Raw genomic sequence first — 19,423 nt, 5'->3', positions numbered from 1 at the left:
TGATTGCTTTGAAGCCACAACGATTGCAAACTACATAGCCCAGCAAAAGATTTCAAGTTTCCTCCTTCAATCTGGTTATTATCTAGATAAAGATCTAAGCATTTCGCTTTTCTTAAGAGCTATGGACTGCCTATATCTTTTTAAGTGCCGTATGCTGTCTTCTTGTTGATTGGTCAAAAGGAAAAACTTGGTCATAGCAAGGGTTTAGGGTAGATATTGTTGTGTATACAATGATAATTAACTGAGGGTGGAAAATAATGTATATTCCAAAATATCATGTCTCCTTGAGAAGCTGTGGACAAAAGGCGTAGGACTTTTTCATCAGCGTGGACACTGGCAGCCTGCCACTAATAAATTAATTGGACCAGCCTTTGTGAAAGGTATGTCTACCGACAAAATATCAATGCTTGCTTAGTAGGACCATCCGCACAAACAAGTTTCCTCCTAATTTTCTTCCCACCAACCATTAACTTAGACTAGACTTGAGAATTGGGATGGTGATTTACCTTCCAACGCACTCTTTCTCACTATTATCTTGCAGTTATTGATTGGGCTTTACTTGACTTGACATGGTAAGTTGGTAACGGTGCATTTTTGTGTCCACTTAACCTTTTAAATTTGCCTCCCATTCAAGGCGGGGCACAAGCTACAATTATCTTCTTGCAAATATAGACCTTGACTTAACTTAAACATATGTCTATATATTTATTGATACTTATATAGTAAAGCATAAATCTTCCACCAATCACATATTAAAACTAAGATAAATTAATATTACATGTAGTGTTACAATTATTCATAAAATTTCTCATATTATAATTTATAGGATGAGGATGAGAAGTTTATTGTAACACTACATGTATTATAAAAGGCAAGGAAGTTTATTGTAACACTACATGTAATATTTTATATAAAATTAATATACTTCCTTGCCTTTTATAATACAATAAACTTCTCATCCTCATCCTATAAATTATAATATGAGAAATTTTATGAGTAGGAAGCAAGGAAGTATATTAATTTTTATATAAAACTCATTCCTCAGCACTGAATATACTTCCTTCCTTCCTATTATATTAAAACTTCCTTTCTCATATTACATGTATGGGTTTTATATATAAAAGGCAAGGAATGAGTTTTATTATAAATTTCTAAAGAGCATACAAATCAGATAATCACTCTTTCTTTTTCTAATTTGTAGGGTCTGAATGGGAAGTTGATTGAGTTGAGGACTAATGGATGAGAAGATTGGTGGAAAATTTGTATTGGAAGAATGAATGTGTGATATGTGGACAAGGTTTTGTGTCATCCAGAATAAAGAAAAACAAACGACAAAGTGATGCTCTTAATAAAAGTTTCGTGGACAAGGTTTTGTGGCAACTTTGTATTGTTCGTGCTATTGGAGTTCGTGGGCATACTGCTAATAAAAGTTTTCCAATTTATTAAGTGAGATTATACAAAAAAGAATATAATACCTATACACGTGGTACATACGCATTCTCAAATTCTTAAATTTTGAATCAAACGGACTCTAAATGTGTATGAAGTCTTTGCATTATCTTGTTAACTTATGAAATGATATATTTAGAAACAAGAATTAACATAATTAATCGATATTTCAGACTCTTAGTCTAGCAAGCCTTAGACAAATCCAATATATATTTCCTTTTTCTTTATAGACACATACTATATTTTGTATTTTTCGTCTGGTATAATAGGGCCAAAAGAGACACATCATCATGCTTGATGTCTTATTGGATAGGGACGATTAGTAACTCTATACAAATGTAGCTAAATGCGTCTCATTGATTTAATTTCATAGAATAAAATTACACATCATTGACTTAATTTGCTTGCTTTTTCTTTCTTCCTTGTGTAAAAAAGGGAAAGTGAAGAAGAAATTTCCCTTTCATTTCCATATGCAGTAGTGCACATAGACTAGAAAACAAAGAAAATGACCTAAGAAAGGGATGCCATTTAATTTAGTGATAGAGATCTTCTTTGGTCTATACAATTAACCTCATGAATAAACCTCTCATCTAAAACTCCCTTGTTGATGGGAATTGTTTTGCAAGTTCATTTCTTTGAGAGTATCACGCGGGCAATATCATTCAGATCAATTACTTGTATAATTTAAGCCCTATAATTTTGGCAATTTGTCACTCTTGTCTTGTGTGATTTTCGTTTCGTGGGCTTGGAGCCTTGGACTCTGTTTGCTTGTTTGTGCTTGGTTCTTCCAACTTCGGGCTGTCTTGTTTCTCAGCCATGTATTTGGGCTTTTTTATGGAACTTTCCAGGACCAAAAATAAGAAAAAATAAGTTACTCCAAATAATTCTCTCCTTGATAGGAAATCTAAAGGTCATCAAAATCAAACCACTGTAAATCTCTGAAATTTGGTATGAATTGATGATATGATATGATCAGCTACTAGAATTGGATTATGCTTACCTAAAATGTTAATTAATTAGTTTACTAATCTATAATGTTATTTATTTGGTCCCTAAATTTAGACCCGCTTTATATTTGAGTCCCTCAATTTCCAAAATCATTCCCGTGGTCCTTCAACTTCAGTTTTGTTAGGACAAATGGTCATGCTATCAATTTTGTTAAATTTTCTGTTAAATGCAGGTGCAAAATGGTATTTTTATATTAAATTGATTAAAATATGAATAAAAAATTAAAATTAAACTCTCTCTCTCTCCCCTCTATCCCGATTTCTACTCCCCCAAACTTATTTTTATTTTTATTTTATTGGTTTTTTATTTGATTTTCATTTATTGTTATTTTAAAGATATAATTTTTTCTTTTTTTTTGTTTTAATATAAAAATACCAGAGCCAACCTATGAAGAAACCGAGCAAAAGCTGCAGAAGAAGCAGGCCTCCATTAACCATCTGAAGCTCAAAATATATATATATATATATATATATATATATATATATATATATATTTCTGCAAAACTCGTTCATCAGATATTAACCCCTTTGACTTTGAGTTAACGAAAAATAAAATGTTCAATGCATCATCAAATGTTTTTATTTTCTCACCATCCGTGTTATAAAAGCAAACAAGATTGCATCTTGTTTGCTGCTATACACTAATATTAGAAATTACAAGATGGTTCACCTCTACTTTGTAACTTTGGTTGTATTTTAGTTTATTTTATTTTTGGATGAGCTTGGTTGTATTAATTTCGGTACACAGTACACTGAAAGTTATCCATCGCCGAAAAAAAAAAAGGAAAAAAAAGGAAAAAAAAGGAAGAAAATGAATAAGATAAGGGTACCCTGTTGGTTTTTTATTTTTTCTTGGCCGAACTTATTTGTTATTTGTTAGTTTAATTTTTTTTTAATGACTTATCCAATTTTCTGTTATCGTTCGTGGTGATATAGATGGAGCAAAAATTGGACGTTAGTGGCAGGCATTACATCTGAATATCGACTGTTTGGATACAACCAAAAATTGGAATAATTCTTTTCTATCATCGAATTACTTTTATTCCGAAGCCTCCACTTTGCCGTTATTGTATTAATTTTTCCATTCTTTTTTTTCTTCTTTTTTTTCCTTCTTTTTTTTTAAAAATAATTTTTTTTAAAAGCAATAATATAATAAAACTACATGTAACTAGGCAAAGTTCATATATTATTGCAAAATGTTTTCCGTTATTATATTTGCATTAATTGATTATTATAATGGTTCTAATGATAAGTAAAAAAATTCTGCATATTTTCTATAGATTTTTTTTTATTATATAAATACCACGAGGTGTCCTCACAATCGATGTGTGAGATTAATCCCCACTCGAGATTCAGCTTGCCCTTGGCCACAAAGTTTTTCCAACAAGTCGACATGTTCTCTCTCTCTACCAATCCATGGAGGAATCCAAATTTTGAACTTTGTGCTCTGGTTGTATTAGTATTAGGTGTCTGGAAGCACGACGATGTGCAAATTCTATCTCTGTTTTGGAAGAATTGTGGTTGTGCATCTTTTGAAGGATTAAAGTGAAGGCAGAGATCTCCTTGCATCCAGTTTATATGTTATTGGTACTTGATGACTTTTGAATTTATATTGGTTGAAGAATTTGATAATAGTTAAATTAGTTTTGGAATTGTTTCTTAGTTATAATTTTTGTAATTATAAGTTTGTAATTTTTTATAATCCACATTTAAGAACATAAAAAAAAAAAAGGGTTTAATGTTCAAAGTTTAGAAATATAGTCCGTTCTGGATTGCACCAAACATAGGATAGTGCTAAATAGCACTATTTTTGCCTCTAGTCTCTCTTAGTCCAACACTCCTCCAAGCATAGGACATAACTAAATTCAAGTCAATTCAATCCAAGCCAGTCTTTGAATTTAGTATATTCAATCTAGTCATGCGTACCAAACGTCCCATATATATATATATATATATATATATATATATATATATATATATATATATATATATATATATATATATAAGCAAGTAGCAAAGTAATTATTTTATAATTTAGAAATATAGTCCGCCCTGGATTGCACCAAACATAGAATAGTGCAAAATAGCACTATTTTGCCTCTAGTCCCCCTTAGTCTAGCACTCCACTAAACATAGGACATGACTTGATCAATCCAATCCAAGCCAGTCTTTAGTCTAGCACTCCACTAAACATAAGACATGACTAAATCCAACATGAGGGATGCTATGGAAGTAAAGAAAGCGAATGATGCATAATAACATCATCCCCTTGAAATACAATCGATTACCTTGAACCACGGATCATTCGAAGACATTGACAGAGATGCTTGTTTAGAGTTTATTCTGAAGTGAACTACATGTCATTTTATGAAATATATAATCATAAAAGCATTCTTCCTTTTATTTTCATTTTAAAAAATCAAAGGATTTTTGACAGAAATAGTCATCCAACTATTGCCCTAGTATCATTTTGGTCCACCAAATAATATTTTTGAAGTATAAAGGTATAGTAATAATTCTTGTAACCATTCAAACTGATTAAGATTGAACATAATTACGAATTTACATAGGTTGTATTCTATTTCAAATTTTCATAAATCAATGAGAGGTTGCGATTTGTATTTTATTAAAAAAGAGAAAAAGAACTTCAGAGGTATTTGATATGTTTCGGTTGCGTATGATTTATATGATATTTGTCGTTTGGAGCACAATATTTCTATTTGATTATGTTTAGTTGCAAGTCTTTAATTTTTTTGCGGAAGAAAATTTGAGAATTTAAATAATTTTTGGGCCGTTTGTTTGTGTAGGAGTTAATTTGAATTTGGGCTCCTAACTCCAAATCCAATTGTTTGGGTCTGCCCAGATTTGAATTCGGGACAAAACTCCACAGCCCAAATTTAAAGACAGGCCTGTCGTCCAATCAATGAGATTGATTTTTTTTTTTTGGACGAAACAATCAATGAGACTGATGTTATTACTGGTTGGGTTGGATTCAATCCCAAAACATAACCCAAATTCTCTCTCTTAAAAAGAGAAACAAGTTGGAATGTCAATGCTTATTCATACTTTACATCGGAGGTACCTTTTTTGTTATAAATTTTAATAAATAAATAGAAAAAGTGATTCTAGAGCACAAAATTATATTTAGGCCAGTAGTGGAGGGCTAAACATAGCCCACTCATAAAATTTAATCCACAATTTATAGTTTTTTTAATTTAAAAAATTAGTGTTGGATTATAGTTTTACCGTCTCCATAAATCATAGATCTCTCAATATTTAATTAATTTTTAGTATATTCTTTAAATATATTGGTTAATTCAATTAAAGTACTAATCAGACCCTAATATTTTCGGATAGCATTTGTGACATCTACATATTGGCATGCAAAAGGAATGATGAAAAGAACGTAGGAAATTTGATAGTATGCAAAATGAAGGATGAAAAGGAAGGATGAAAGGAGTGCGAATAACCCTAAACCTTCAGAGGTTAAAATGTTGTTAGCCCTTGAATATAATTACCCATATGATGGATTTTATTTTAATTTTTCAAAAATCAATGAGAGGATAACATTGATAACTTATTATTACTAGTCCCTTGGCACACGCGTGAGCCAAGTGGTTTTATTTTAGAATTTAAAAAAAAAAGGTAGTTGTATTCCATAAAAATAAGACCTATTATCTTATTTAATTTTAAATTTTTTAATATGAAAAAGTATGAAATCATATTATCCTCATTTAATTAATAATTTCAGTTATATAGATTCAACATAAACATAAATAACTTTAACTTATTGTAAACTCTTTGAAGAAGTTCAACTTGTCTTTTTTTCTTTTTTGAAAAAAGAAAAAGAAAAAGAAGAAGAAGTTGAACTTGTCTTCTTCTTTTTTCCTGCCTTATTCTACCGCAAGAAATATGTGATGAGATTTGAGTTTGAACCAAAAAAAAGAATATACAAAAATCCATCATATGTGCAGACTGAGAATATGTGGATTTTATTATTAATTGTTGGCATGCATTTCTCATGCTCTCCTGCTATAAAAATCAATTTCCTGCTACTACAATACAACTACCATTACAGAGCCATTTGACTGAAGAGAAGATGTCTCCGAAGATGCTGGATAAAACGATAAAATGGAGAGAAAAAAAAAAGACCGGTTAGTTTGCTTGAATATAACAAATTAGAAAAACCAAATTAATCATGCATGCATGTTGATTAAGTCAATAAAGTAATAATAAACTATTGAGTCTATGAGAGAGAAAGAGAGATTACTTACCGTTCATCTTTAGTAGTTAAGCATCCTTCAATTGCCGCTTCAACACAGCTATCCTCACAAAAAGTCAATCATTTAAACCATTCAAGAACTTGAAGTTTGCGTATCTCCATGAGTCATGACCTTGAAAATATCAAGGTGCCGCAAACTCCCCAAAATCCAACAGCAAATCCAATCCCCGTACTAATGTAGAATCCCAATGTTATTAGCTCATCCTTGTCCTCTTGGTAGATGAAGTCAGTTTGCTCACTTGGACTTTTTTCCACTTCATCAGCACACATCTTTTTAAGTGGAGGTCCACAGAGTTGTAGATTCCCAACATAAAAAGAGGGATCAAAGCCTTGGAGCTGAGTCCCGACTGGAATTTTGCCAGACAAGTTGTTATATGACAAGTCCAAGAAACCAAGACGATCTATCCGAGCAAGGCTTGTTGGAATTCTTCCATCTATGTGGTTTCGTGACAAATTAAGAGAATCCAATAACTGCAAGTTTCCGATCTCTGGAGTTATTTGACCTATTAATTGGTTTCTCGATAGGTTTAAAGAAACCAACCCAACTAGATGAGTGATTTCACTTGGAATCTCCCCTATTAATTTATTGCTTGACAGATCAATTCTCTTCACGAGCCCCAAAGTACTTTTGTATGCCTGCATTTCTCCTTTCCACATGAAGGTTGCATCATCGTAATAAAAATCTGCATAATTGATATTAGAGTTCTCGTAATCATGTGAGATGTTCAAACTTGGATTTCCTTTCTGAGCCAGAGTAGTTAAATTGGTGAGGCATTTGGGTATACTTCCAGAGATGATGTTCATGGAGAAATCCAAAATTTGAATGTGTGTTAGATGGCATAATTGTGAGGGCAGGCTTCCATTGAAGTGATTAGACGAAAGCATCAGGATAACCAATTTCTTTAAGCTAACCCCTAACCATTCAGGTATTGGTCCAGATAATTTATTATCCCCAACATCAATGACTACTAAACTTGTGCAATTCTTCAACGAGGAAGGCAATTGTCCCACAAATCTATTGCTTCTTAATTTGAGTGTTTCAATCCGAAATACAGAGCCTATTGCTGTAGGAATTTTTCCGGACAAAGCATTGTTACTCAAATCAAGCATGACTAGATTCTCCAAATGTGTCAAGCAATCTGGAACGTGTCCAGAAACATTGTTGCTTGAGAGGTCAAGAAAGCCTAAATTAATAGCTGCACTTGAACACAAGAATGAAATTGACCCTGAATGTTTATTATAAGAGAGATCCAGATGTAAGGCTTTTGATAGAAATGAGGGGATTGGACCTTCCAACTTGTTCGAACTCAGTAGTAGGGTAGGGAAATCTGAAAATTCCAATGTCAAATTTGCAAATGTACCTCTAATTTGGTTGCTTGTGAGATTCATAAATGTCACATTGCGACATAAACTCCAAAACCAACTTGGAAAGATGTCAGAAATTCCAGCATCAGAAATATCAAGGGATGAGAATTCTTTTTGAGTTTGAAGCCACTTTGGGAAATCCGGGCCCATCTTGCAAGACCTCAAATATATTTCCCCCAATTGGAAAGGAGGAATCCAATCAGCATGGATGTCTAAGACTAGCGAGTTAGAAGATAAATCCAAATACTGTAATTTGGAGAGTTTTGAGAAATGAGTTTCTGAAATCACTCCTTCCAAAGAATTCATCCCAAAATCAATATATTGGAGCTTAGACATTAGCCCTATACTTTCAGATATTCCTCCGCTTAATTGATTGAAACCAAGCTCCAAGTCTTCCAAAGATGAAAGGTTTGTAAGATCAGGTACTGACCCAGCAAGATTATTCCCAGAGAGATACAACTGCTCCAATGAGTTTTGAGCGCATGTAGGGAATAATATTTGAACAAACTTAGAAAGTTGTCCACTGAGATCATTGTTTAAGAGAAACAATGTTTGCAAACTACATAACCTGGCAAAAGAATGTGGGTCCCCTCCTTCAAGTTGGTTATTTTGGAGATCAAGATGTGCCAGAGAGCTCATGTTTCCAAGAACATCAGGAATTGAACCAGTTAGAAGGTTATCAGCGAGGCCAAGATAAACAAGGCTGGCATTATAGTTGGACAACCATAGAAATATTGAAGAAGTACTCAAATCGTTGCCCGAAAGTTCAACGCTAACAAGAGATTGAGAAAAGTTTATGTAATAAAGAGTGGAAAGAATTGGAGGAGGAAGATCACAGTAGCGTAGTGTCAAGTTTGTTAGTTCAGGAAGCTTATTAACGGCTTCCGGCCAATCGAAAGCATTGCTGAGATTCACGGAACTCAAGTCCAAATATCTTAATGACAAAAGAGGAGGAAGCCAGTTGAGATTTTCTACATTTGTAAAGGAATTATCACTCAAGTCCAAATACACCAAGTTCGTAAGATTTCCGACCTGACTTGGAAACTTGCCTCCAAAATTAGTCGAAGACAGAGCAAGGTATCTTAAATTGGTTAGAGAACCAAAGAAATTTGGAAATTGGCTCCCATTGAAATCAATCTCAGTAAGGTCCAAATGTTGTAAATGCTGCAACTCAAACAGTTTAGGACTAATCATCTTACCTTCCAATAAAGAATATGAAAGATCAAGTCCAATAACATGACCTGTTTGGTTGCTACAAGAGACGCCTATCCATCTGCAACAATCTTGTTTCTGGGCTTCTGAACCCCATGAAGAGAGGTAATGGTCCTCATCCACCAGGAGGCCACGTTTGAATGCAAGGAGTGCTTGCCTTTCCTTCTCGATGCACCTCCTGGTCGCGTTAGTATTCCTCTGACTGTGGTCCACCTCTCCTCCTTGGGCGTACTGTAGCAAAAGCAGCGCAAATGCAAGAAAGAGTTTCAAGCACCTTCCGTGGCCCTGCATGTTAAAAGATTGAAATGCAAGATCAACAGGAACCAATTGTTTAGGGTTTAATTATTGATATATGGTTATCTCCGAGCTTGTATCACAATATATAGGAGGAAAAAAAAGAAAATCTTTACGAGCTTGAATAGTACGCATAAAACTCCAAACGACATACAGGCCTAGGGACATAATTATTGACTTAGACTTTTCTTTTTCTTTTTTCTTATTTGTTGGGTCTGAGCCACAACAAATAATGAAGCCACATATTTATAAAAAAAGAAAATCTTTACGAGCTTGAATAGTATGCATAAAACTCCAAACGACATACTTATTGACTTAGACTTTTCTTTTTCCTTTTTCTTATTTGTTGGGTCTGAGCAGGAAGTTCATTGAGTTGGAGACTAATGAAGCCACATATTTATACAAGATAAACACGCAAAACAGGACCACATCCATGATCTGCGTCTGCTAGTAATTGAATGAAGCATGGAATTATTAATTTGGAACAAAGAATATATATATCTATTGAATTATAGTCTTTCCATAAAGTTAATTAGGTAGTCTTTCCATATGTATTTCAATGAATTGGGGAAATTACTTGTGGAAATTTGGTATTCGTTGGAAGAATGAATGAGTGTGTGTGGCTCCACATAAGACTTTAACTTCACAGACTTGAGAATCCCGAGTTCCACGCCAAAAATTATTGTAGGTATTGACTTGACCTGAGCTCCACATAAGACTAATATTTCCCCTGTACGGTGGTTGACAAAAGAGTAAAATTGTAGAATTATGGCTAATCAAGAAGTTAATACAGTCTTGCAGGCCCATGTGAATGGGTGCATCAAAATAACAAATTAGGTCATGCCATTAGCAAATTGAAAATGGGTAAGTCCATGGCCCAATCTCACTAATGGGACCTTAAAATGACCCACACTGTTAAAATAGACGATAGACTATGGTCTATATAGTGGTAGAGTAGGTAGGTATTTTGAAGAAAAGAAAAGATACATGAATGAAAAGACAACCTACGATCGCACAAACAAGACTCCTAGTTTGGCAATAAATATAGGGGCTATCAGCTCCTATCTCTCTCCATGTTTTTAAAAACGTTGACAGTGATCGATATGTCTCCTATGCTTTTTAATTTTCAGACTCACAATAGATCAACAAAATCTATGTCTGAGGTGGTGGTAACTATGCTTCAAAGATCGACTAGAAATTTTGGTTTTAAAACGATTGTCTTCCTACTTACAAAAAGAAAGAATTATATTTGTCACATAAAAGTTTAGACAATGTTGCATGCAAATTAAACGAGCACAGAGAATTAATTACTTGACATCTTTTTTCTTTGCTTGCAAGCCTTCTCCTGATACTTGTCTTCTATATTTCAATCAATTAATTTTGATTGCAATCTACTCTTAATGGCCACCAAATCTATCTTTGGGATGCAATCAATTTTATTTAATTTTTTTTCTTTTTTGTGTGTGAAAATTTAACGCCAAACACAGAGAGTGTTGAATTTGAACCAGATCAATTAAGAGATGAAGAAACCAGTGCCCTTGCAAGTATGTTCGACTTTCACCAGGCTTCTCAAAGTATTGGCTCCTCCTGCTCCTGCACTTCCAACTTCAACAACTCGAAGATTAATGGCTTCCAACTCCAACGCTGACATGGCCATGGCCAAGAACATCTCCTCCATCTCCTTCTCTTCCTACGGTGATCCCTGCCATGATCTGTATTTCCATGTGACGTCGCCAGACTGGTGCAGCACGGATTGGCTTTTCCACGTGACACCACCAGAGCCAACCTATGAAGAAACCATGCAAAAGCTGCAGAAGAAGCAGGCCTCCATCATCTATCTGAAGCAATTGCTGCCTGTGGCCTGGTCCCACAATCCCCTAACCACCCTCAAACTCATCTTCAATCTCAATTCTGCCTCTGTTCAAACCGGAAAACATTATCCGGAGGCCTTCTACATGGCCGCATTTTGGCTCCACCACAATCACCCCAAGACGCTATTATGCAATGTTCCCTCCTTTGCCAGCTCTGGCTCGTTAGCTCGTTTGTGGGACCTTGTCGAGATTCTCTATGGACTTCTTCTACAACAAGGCCAAGACACTGCAGCGCAGAGGCTCCAACATGACCGGGGCTATAAGTTATTACATGACCGCGTTATGGATCTCTTGGCGGAGCAATTGAAGTCTGATATTGACAAATTGAAGCAGCACAGGCTAAGGATGGAATTGGAATTGAAACCGCCATCCGAAGATGATGATAAAGAAGATTGTACTACTCTTTTTGTTACCGGGGCTGCAGCCTGTTGCACTCCCAACAACAGCGAAGACGACCACACCAGACTCGCCGTTTTGCTGTTTGAAAGCCTTGGGAGTAGACTTTTCCCTCCAGAGTCGGATCAATCAGAAGAGTGGGAACTCCTTAGAAAGGAGTTTTTGGAGCCCTTGGACGAGCATCATCGACGCATGTATTTCTTTCGGAAGCCCTGTGTGGTTAAGAAGTATTTGGAGGAGGTGAAAGCAGGCGGCAGCAGCATCATAAAGCCGAATGCATTGCTTCCAAATGATATCATAAGATATGTAAAAGATAAGGATGTCGGCGAAGCAGCTGAGCTTCAGTGGAAGGCAATGGTGGAGGACATGTACCTAAAGCAAAAGCAGGGGAAGGAGGGTTCGGGCAAATTTAAAAACTGCTTGGCAGTTTGTAACATCACCGATTTCATGGGCGTACCAATCATAGAATTGGCGGCGAGCTTGGGAATTTTGGTGTCTGAACTGACTGAAGAGCTGGCATGGAAACAAAAGGTGATCAGTCTTGGTCCATTACCCGATGAGCTGCCGCTGCTGCATTCCTTACGAGGCGGTGATCTCAAGTCCAAGTACGAGTTCATGACGAGGACATGCATCAGCAAGCACAACCAGGGTGTTGATTTTCAGAAGGTGTGTGATTTGATTCTGGAAGTGGCTGTGAATGAGAACTTGAAGGCAGAGCAGATGATCAAGAAGGTGTTTGTGTTCACAGACCACGTAAGATTTGGTGGCTGCAGCACATCCTGGAAGACTCTGTATGAGGAAACGCGGAGCAAATTTAAGGAGCAAGGGTATGGGGATGATGCGATGCCACACATTTTGCTTTGGCAGATTTACGACTTAGGGGGGTGGATGTGCCGTATAGAAGAACCTCATCCAGGGGTGACACTGTTGGCTGGCATCTCCGACACATTGATTAAGTCCTTCTTGGACAATGGTGGGGAAATTGGCCTGCGCCATCTCATGGAAGCAGCCATAGCTGACAAAGAGTATCAGAACCTGTGTGTGGTCGACTGAATTTAAACTGAGATGAAGATGAAGATCAGTGCATTAGATATTTGGAGGGATTGATGAATCCATCAGATGATTCATCATCTCGTATGTAGAATCTTAATTAATTAGTTTAGTAACCTCTAATTTAATTTGCTTTGATTCATCATCTCTAATATTCCTCTAATTCAAATTCAACACTCTCTCGATTTTTAGAAATGGATACCCTTTGTTTCTCTCTCTGTTTCTTTTCTTTTCTTCTTCTCTTTTGTTAGGGAGGGAGGGAGGGAGGGCGGTTGGTGGAAAAGAAGGGTGGATTATAGACGTAATTATAGATTCGCTGCCTGCTTGCTTGGGCAACAAGGGTTTTCTTTTTATTTCCTACTTCGCACTCGAATTGTTTTTCTTTCTTTATACCACAAATTCAATATTCTTTGATCACCTTTTCAACTTATCGTTGATCTGCATAGATCCACTACAGATCATCCATTGGATATTTGGATTGAAGGAATTGATGATCTGATCTGATTTGATCTTATGATTCATAAGATCATAATTAGTTAGCTGTTGGGTTGTTTGGAATTGATTAATTTCAAGAACTGGATGAGATGGATAAGCTGTTATGGCATCCCAGAAACATTTACAAAGGCATCCCAGAAACATTTACAAATTAATGGCAGAAAGCTCCAAATTTGAAAAGCATAATAGACTTGTAGAGATTATATTTTCATAAATTTTTCTACTTTAAATAATAGAACATAGACAACATAAAATATATTACCAGGCTTGCGCATTCCAGTTCAATACGATAAACTACGTTTCATATAGACCATGAAACAACTACATATGCAGAAAGAGATTTTAAAAAAAGGGCTTACAAGAGGTACATTTGCATTTCTTCCCTCTATTTTCTTGTGAAGAAACTTCTCAGCTTCCCTCTCTCCAATCTCTCAAGTAGCTTCTTGGTTCCAGGAATGTCCATCTCTGTGAGCTTCTTGAGGTACCCAATTGCTCCATATGAGACCATCAGCTTCTTACATTTCTTGCTTGAGCAGAGCAATCCAAGGCAACAAACTGCATACTTTTTCGCTGTGTTTTGTGGACTGGGATCAAGCAGTTGGACCAGATTTGGCACACTTTTGTCATCCCTTTTCACTTCTCTGCAATTGTGTGAAAGGGTCATCAAACTTGAAATTGCCTGTGCGGCAACCTCTCTGGCACTGTTTGATTTAGCTTCAAGCATCTTCACAAGGAGAGGAATGCACCCGGCTTCACCGATCAGTTTTTTCATCTCTGTTGAGCTGCAAACCCGGCAAATTGCGGATGCAGCAGCCTGCTGTGCACCTAGTGAACCGGACTTAAGCACGTGAACCACGCATGGGAGGAAACCAAGAGAAACCAAAACCTCCATAGAAACTGAGCCAACCAAATTCCTCAATGCCCCGACTGCAGATTCTTGTGGCAATGGACCAGCAAGATAAGCCAACAGGCTCCGAATTCCACCTTCTGAAATTACAGACCTCCTTAGATTGTCATTGCATGCAGTGAGATTCTGCAAGCACTCTGCTGCATATTCTTTGGAACCCAATAAAATTCCACAATCAAGGAGATTAATCATAACTTTTACAATCCCTTCCTCAGCTAGAGTTTGCCGAACTTCTGGGACAGCTGATATGTTCTTCAAAGTGCTAGCAGAAGCAGCCTGAGAAACAGAATCACCAGTCTGACATATCTCAATCAGTGGCCTAACCCCACCATGCCCAACAATTGCACGGGCTGCTTCTTCTGACATTGACAATCTTTGAAGCGAAATTGTAGCCTTCTCTTTACCCACTGCACTGCCAGACTCAACAAGCCTTATTAGAGGTGGCAAAACCCCTTCAGAAACAAGCCAATTTTCGCAACTTCCAGATTCAGCAAGCGAGCAGATTACAGTTACAGTCTTCTCACGGATACGAGGAGATGTTGCAGTGAGCAATTGGACTAAAGCAGCAATATTGCTACGACCCATAACTGACAATACATTCTTTTCATCCTCTTTCATGCCCTCAACAAGACTGTCAAGAGCTTTATGTTTTGCCTCCAAGTGCCCAATCTGAAGCCGTGCAAGCAGTTCCCTTATGTTACCATGAGCAGCAGCCTCAGGTTCAGTTGAAGAACCAGCCATGGCTAAAGGCAAAGTAGCCTCACCAAGCACCCCAGTCTTGATCAAAAGCCCACAATCTCGCAAATTCAAATCCAATTTCCCAGACAACGCATCAAGATTACTCTGCATCCTAAGTTTTCCTTCATATTTCTCCCCCACACAAAACTCAGCCAATTCAATAACCTCCTTCAGTGTCTTAGATACTGACTGCAATTGCTCCTTACAAAGAGCATTCTTGGAAAAGCATGGATGGCTAGACAGGTCTGATAAACGTGACGGGATCTGCTCCAACTTTGAAATGATCATCTTCCACCGACCTGGAAATCCCTTAACCTCTCTTGCCTTATTCAGTGCCAATGGAACAAGCTCCCGTGCATGTGATAACCATTCTTCAGCCGACCGGGTACCGGTCAAAACCTCATTGCCACCATTCTCCATCATGATTTCAATAAGGGTATAGATCAAATTGGCGACCAGAGCTCTACCAACTGAAATTTGAAGGAAACAAAGCCTTGTAAGGATTAAACGGAAAAGAAAATGCAAAGTAAAGATATGTGCATATAAAACTAAGAAGGCAGTGGAGCAGTTGCAATCATAAAAACATAAATTATGCATCAGGGCTGCAATAAAATAATATCAGCTATAATAAAACAATTGGGCCAACATCAAGAGCTTCGAGAATCTTGTATGATCACAGCAAGCTTGCTTTGCTGAAAACCATATCCGACCAACCATATGGAAATACCTAAAAGATGCCCAAGGAGTCCATCTTACTGTTGGCAAGTGATCATTAAATGCCCAAACGAAAATTAAAATCCTAAAAAAATATGATTTATAATGATCATTGAACTTTATAATATGAAATTGTTGATGACAATAAAAGAAGGTGCTTTTAAAGGCTAAGCAGTGCCGTCCAATTAAGAAGCCGTAGTCGGCACATGTTTCTTTTGTTACAAATTTACTTTTTGAACCATGACCATGGTGACTGTGATATCATATTAACTTACTGGATTTCACTAACTTGATTTTGATCGACATCCAAGGGTCAAGATTTCTTGGAAAGAGACTGGGAAAGTTGGGATTCTTAGCTTTGTTGCCATTTTTCCTCATAAATGAAGCTAGGTGGGTAGAGAGAGAGGAAGTTAGACTTTACTTTGAAGAGAAGGTTCCAGTCTCTATCCCAAGTTGTATAACTAGAGTGTGTTTAACTTCAGCAAGATGGACCAAACCCCACAAATTATTTTCAAGGAAAATTCAAAGAAAAAATTCTGAAACAATACCTCAAGTTGATTTGACTTTTCTTAAAAATTCAAATGGTTCCACCATTGACAGCCACAAGCAATGAGACAATGCCCCCTTCTCTTTCTCTCTCTCTCGCTGTCAGTCCCTTCTGTTCCTGCAAGCACAAATGGGAAACAATGATACCCAGAACTGAAATTAATGGGATAAATATCTAGCTATGAAGTATCAGTGAAAACTGATTATCACAAAATCCAGAGAAAATGAAAAAGAAATGAGCTTTTTCACATTCTGAAGTGGAGGGGTTAAAGAAAGCATGAAAAAACAAGCCCAAGAACCAACCTTTAAGACTCAGAAAGACAGAAACGTGTCTTCTTTTTTCTTTAAAAAGCAACCCACTATAGCTTGCCCTTCAAACCTCTCTGTTTTTTCTGTGACCAAGTGTCAGCAACCCAGATCAAATTGACCTTCAAACCCCTCCCTTTCTCTAAAACCCTCTTCCCCTCTCTTTACGAATTGCAGCCCAACTCAGCAATGCTTCCAAAATCAGCAATCAAAGAGCAGCTGGATCTTAATCTCTCTCTTTCTCACTCAGAAACTACCCAGAAACGATTTCTGTGTGCTATTAGAGAAACAGGACGAAACGGTCAAAATCCATTAAAAAACAGGCACAGACTGATAAATAGAAGACGAATCTTCGACACCTTGAGGATGCTCAATTTCAAACTGAACCCACTTCAAATTTTCGAGCTTTTTTTTTAACACAACCAGACAACATAGAAATATATACACGTATAAAATCCCCTTCACATTCAAATTTCTCTCTCTCTAAATGAAAATGACAAAATGTCTCTGTCCCTCTCTCTCTAAATGGAAGAAAATAATTAAGAAAAGGAAGTATCTTTTCACTGTGTATTGTGGAGAGAGAAATGTGTGCTCATGCTTCAGCCTTCAGGCAACAGGCTTTAAATGTCGAACATGATGCAGGATCGGACGGCTGTGACTACGAGTGGGACAGAAAATCCGACCGTTGCCTATAGTGTAAATTTTGAATGTTCTTTTAATTATTCGAATTGTTACGTTACCGATGTGATTACGTGGAATTGTAGCCACGTGTGAGGTGGGGACGGCTTGTGACTTTTCAAGATGGTCGCTTCCGTGAGAGGGATAGTTCGTTGGGAAATGACATGTCAGTGAAGTTACCTATATAACCTTTGATATGGATCACAGAAAGGTTGAAGATCTTTTGAATGTGGTGTGGAAGATGGATGTGGCATCATCTCAACTTCTTTCAATTAAGAAGATTACTGATATATATCCGGGGGAAACAAAAGAAAAAACCTTAATGATATGCAAAAATAAACCTACAAGCTCAAGGCTTATTTACAAACATTATTACAAATCAAAATTTCTTTTAATGAGCCATCTAGACTACTCTAATTTACAAGAAGAAAAATCAAACTTTGGTTGAAAAGGAGTGGGTAAATTGCCCTGACCAACTGGCCTAACTAATAAATTTCAAATTTATTCTATTTTTCTAACTAAAGTGGTTGATATGACTATAATAAATGTCTTTTAGGAATTCAATCATGAATCGGGAAAGTTTGGAATAAAGGAAAGAATGAATAGGTATGACTCATGAGATGAATTGTTCTCTAATTAATCTAATTCCTGATTTTCATGCATTGAATTATGAATTTTAATCTTGGAACTAATTTGATATTTTATTCCGTTTGTGCTAGTAAACACATGAGAAATCAATAATCAAAATAATTATAATTCCAAAAACATAGTGGAAGTTAGGAATCAAAATGATTACAATGCCAAAAACATGCAACAAAAAATAAGAATAGACAAGACAAGGAGATTGGTTCAGTCACTGAGGTATAGACATAAATGGTTGTATTTTTACTATAAAAAGAAGCAAAAATACACCAGTTTTACATGATACACCATAAGACAAGAAGATTAGTCCAAAGTCATTTAGGCTAACATTAAATTGTTATGTGTGTATTATAAGAAGAAGAAAAATTACATGAGTTTTACCTGATTCACCATAAAATAAGTCTTCCAAATCCATCTCACGATGGTTTAAAGTTACTATTTAACAAATTCCGAATTCATTTAGGTGGAAGGATTTTAAAGGAATAATTTAATTGACAATAAAGCTAGATTAATTTAGTAAACTATAAAACATATGATATACTCATGTATGGCGAATCATGATGGCTTGAGAATTTGGATATGTGTTCCTTTAATTTTATTTTATTTAGCATAGTTACTTTTATATTCTAAACTTTGTTGTAAATAGTTTATGTATGCAGTTGTCTTTCAGTTCTTTTTTTTTTTTTGGGGTGTGGGGATTATATTTTTTTCGGGGTTTTTTAGCAATGTCCCCTCAACTATACATAGACTCTATTCTACTTTGCCCTCACAACTTTTAATTTGGTTTTGAGCCCCCTTAATATTTCAATTTAGGTTGTTCCTTCGTTAAATTCAGGAGTATTTCTGTCCCTTCAAGTTAGGATTTGGTTTACCCCACTTAAACCCTAATTGACTCAGCCCATTCTATCTTCAAATTGTATTTTTAATGGACTAAAAAAAATGAAAATGAGATTTGAAAGGAAGAATGGGCCGAGTTAATTAGGGTTTAAGTGGATCAAAATAAATCCTAACTTGAATGGATAAAAAAGCCCTTGAGTTTGACGACGAAAGGGGGCACATTTGAAAGATTAGAGGAATTGTTCAAAAGGCAAAGTCGAACAAGGTTTATAATCTAGGGTGCATCACTAAAATTTTCTCTATTTTCTTAATAATATATTATATGTACCGGCTTAAAAAATAATAAAATTATTTTTATTGACATTTCTGATGGACTGTCAAATGGACACTTAACCCATCAACTTCAAATTTACCATTTTACATTTGACATTTGCCAAATGATGGCACCCAGTTGACTATGAGGGCTGATCATTGCTCAAAAGGAAAAAAAAACAGTTCGTGGTATTATTTCTCTCTGACTTTTTCGGTTATGGCTGGGATTTTTGCTGATTTTGAGTTAAATTAATCAAGTAGTAAATTGCTTTGGCTAATAATAAAGTAATCAACTAGTCGTTGGTTAAGGTGGTAAACTGTC

At 36.0% G+C, this 19,423-nt stretch overlaps 3 protein-coding genes across 5 annotated transcripts; 1 reads left to right on the top strand and 2 right to left on the bottom strand.

The window, feature by feature from the left end:
• Positions 1-6,319: 6,319 nt before the first annotated feature.
• Positions 6,320-9,685, bottom strand: LOC110769265 (receptor-like protein EIX2). Its single transcript, XM_021973202.2, has 2 exons — positions 6,731-9,685; positions 6,320-6,570 (listed from the first exon to the last, which is right to left on the bottom strand). The coding sequence occupies exon 1, from the start codon at positions 9,604-9,606 to the stop codon at positions 6,844-6,846; it is 2,763 nt and encodes a 920-aa protein (XP_021828894.2). The 5' UTR covers positions 9,607-9,685; the 3' UTR covers positions 6,320-6,570; positions 6,731-6,843.
• Positions 9,686-11,707: 2,022 nt separating this feature from the next.
• On the top strand, positions 11,708-12,999 carry LOC110769250 (uncharacterized). The gene has a single exon (XM_021973186.2). The coding sequence runs from the start codon at positions 11,763-11,765 to the stop codon at positions 12,927-12,929; it is 1,167 nt and encodes a 388-aa protein (XP_021828878.2). The 5' UTR covers positions 11,708-11,762; the 3' UTR covers positions 12,930-12,999.
• A 662-nt stretch (positions 13,000-13,661) lies between these two features.
• On the bottom strand, positions 13,662-17,175 carry LOC110769264 (uncharacterized). Of its 3 annotated transcripts, XM_021973200.2 has the most exons (3): positions 16,630-17,175; positions 16,329-16,444; positions 13,662-15,536 (listed from the first exon to the last, which is right to left on the bottom strand). In XM_021973200.2, the coding sequence occupies exon 3, from the start codon at positions 15,487-15,489 to the stop codon at positions 13,807-13,809; it is 1,683 nt and encodes a 560-aa protein (XP_021828892.2). In that variant the 5' UTR covers positions 15,490-15,536; positions 16,329-16,444; positions 16,630-17,175; the 3' UTR covers positions 13,662-13,806. The 3 variants fall into 3 exon arrangements, with proteins under 3 accessions (XP_021828892.2, XP_088105540.1, XP_021828893.2); XM_088249414.1 differs by lacking the exons at positions 16,329-16,444; positions 16,630-17,175 and adding an exon at positions 16,056-16,209; XM_021973201.2 differs by lacking the exons at positions 16,329-16,444; positions 16,630-17,175 and adding an exon at positions 15,794-15,950.
• Positions 17,176-19,423: the final 2,248 nt, after the last annotated feature.

The sequence above is a fragment of the Prunus avium genome, chromosome 2 (genome assembly GCF_965620075.1).
Source record: "Prunus avium chromosome 2, drPruAviu1.hap1.1, whole genome shotgun sequence".
Classification (NCBI taxonomy): domain Eukaryota; kingdom Viridiplantae; phylum Streptophyta; class Magnoliopsida; order Rosales; family Rosaceae; genus Prunus; species Prunus avium.
The sequence above is the reverse complement of the archived record's forward strand: the minus strand, read 5'-3'. Positions and strand labels throughout refer to the sequence as shown.